Source organism: Lepidothrix coronata, unplaced genomic scaffold (assembly GCF_001604755.1).
Source record: "Lepidothrix coronata isolate B3197 unplaced genomic scaffold, Lepidothrix_coronata-1.0 Scaffold369, whole genome shotgun sequence".
In the NCBI taxonomy this organism is placed as follows: Eukaryota; Metazoa; Chordata; class Aves; order Passeriformes; family Pipridae; genus Lepidothrix; species Lepidothrix coronata.
Window position 1 is genome coordinate 15,233 of NW_016690549.1, and position 1,418 is coordinate 16,650.

Below are 1,418 nucleotides of genomic sequence, written 5' to 3' on the forward strand. Positions count from 1 at the left end.
CCGTGGGGTGACCACAGGCATGGAGGGGACAGTGACCATGGGGAGACCATGGTGGGGGCAGTGACCTTGGGGTGACCACAGGCATTGGAGGGGACAGTGACCATGGGGAGACCATGGTGGGGGCAGTGACCTTGGGGTGACCACAGGCATGGGAGGGGACAGTGACCATGGGGAGATGGTGACCATGAGGGTAAAGAGGGGACAGTGACCATGGGAAGACCGTGGGGAGACCCTGATCGTGGGCAGACAGTGACCATGGGAAAGATCACAGGATGGAGGGGACAGTGACCATGGGAAGCTCTTGGGGTGATGGTGACCATGGGGGGATGGTGACAATGGGGGTGACCAACAACATGGAGGGGACACTTACCATGAGAAGATCACTGGGGGATGGTGGCCATGGAGGGATGGTGACCATGGGAGTGACCACAGGCAGGGAGGGGACAGAGATCATGGGGAGAGCATGACCATGGGGGGATAGTGACCCAGGGGTCACAGGCATGGAGGGGACAGTGACCACGGGGAGACCATGAGGTGATGGTGACAGCGAGGGGATGGTGACCATGGGGATGACCACAGGCATGGAAGGGACAGGGACCACAGGAAGACCACGTGGAGACCACAACCACAGGGGAATGGTGACCGTGAGGGGTGACCAAAGACACGGAGGGTGACAGTGACCACAGGCAGAGAGGGAACAGTGACCATAGGAGTGACCACAAGCATGGGAGGGGACAGTGACCACGGGAAGACCACAGTGGGGACAATGACCACGGGGTGACCAAAGGCATGGGAGGGAACAACGGCCACGGGGGTGACCCCAAGCACCCCCAAGAGGGGACGGTGGCCCCGGGAGGCTGGGGGTGGCCGTGGCCGGAGGTGACCCCGAGCCCGCAGTTTGACATGAACGGGGACGGGGAGATCAGCACGGCCGAGATGCGCGAGGCCATCGCGGCCCTGCTGGGGGAGCAGCTCAAGGCGCAGGAGGTGGACGAGATCCTGCAGGACGTGGACCTCAACGGGGACGGGCACGTGGACTTCGACGGTGAGGGAACCCCCCCGCCCCTCCCCCGGGGCCGAGGTGGGGTCCCCTCCCCTCACGCCCCCCTCCTCGCCCCGCAGAGTTCGTCATGATGTTGTCCTCCCGGTAACGGGGCCTCCGGGCAGGAGGAGACCCCCCAGAGCCTCATCAGCCGCTCCCTGCCCGACCTCTCTGCCACCCTTAGGGCTCAGAGCCAGCAGCTGGAGCGGAGCAGCCGGGAATGGGGCGGATGTGAGACCCCCGGCCACAGGAGCCCCCCCAGGGGTGGTGGCAGGGCCGGGGGGGGCCAATAAACCCCCCAGATCAGAGCTGGAGGAACGTGTCTGGTGGTCATGGGGTGGGATGTGGGGTGGGACGAGGGGTGGGATGTGGGGTG

The 1,418-nt window shown here is 65.0% G+C and overlaps 1 protein-coding gene across 1 annotated transcript in view; it reads left to right on the forward strand.

The window, feature by feature from the left end:
• Window positions 1-1,167, forward strand: part of LOC108509473 (calcium-binding protein 4-like) — a 4,133-nt gene extending 2,966 nt beyond the window's left edge. Inside the window, exons 2-3 of the mRNA XM_017838918.1 lie at window positions 898-1,045; window positions 1,123-1,167. Of these exons, the coding sequence (XP_017694407.1) occupies window positions 898-1,045; window positions 1,123-1,151 (177 nt within the window). The 3' untranslated portion in view covers window positions 1,152-1,167. The remainder of the gene's footprint in view (window positions 1-897; window positions 1,046-1,122) is intronic.
• Window positions 1,168-1,418: the final 251 nt, after the last annotated feature.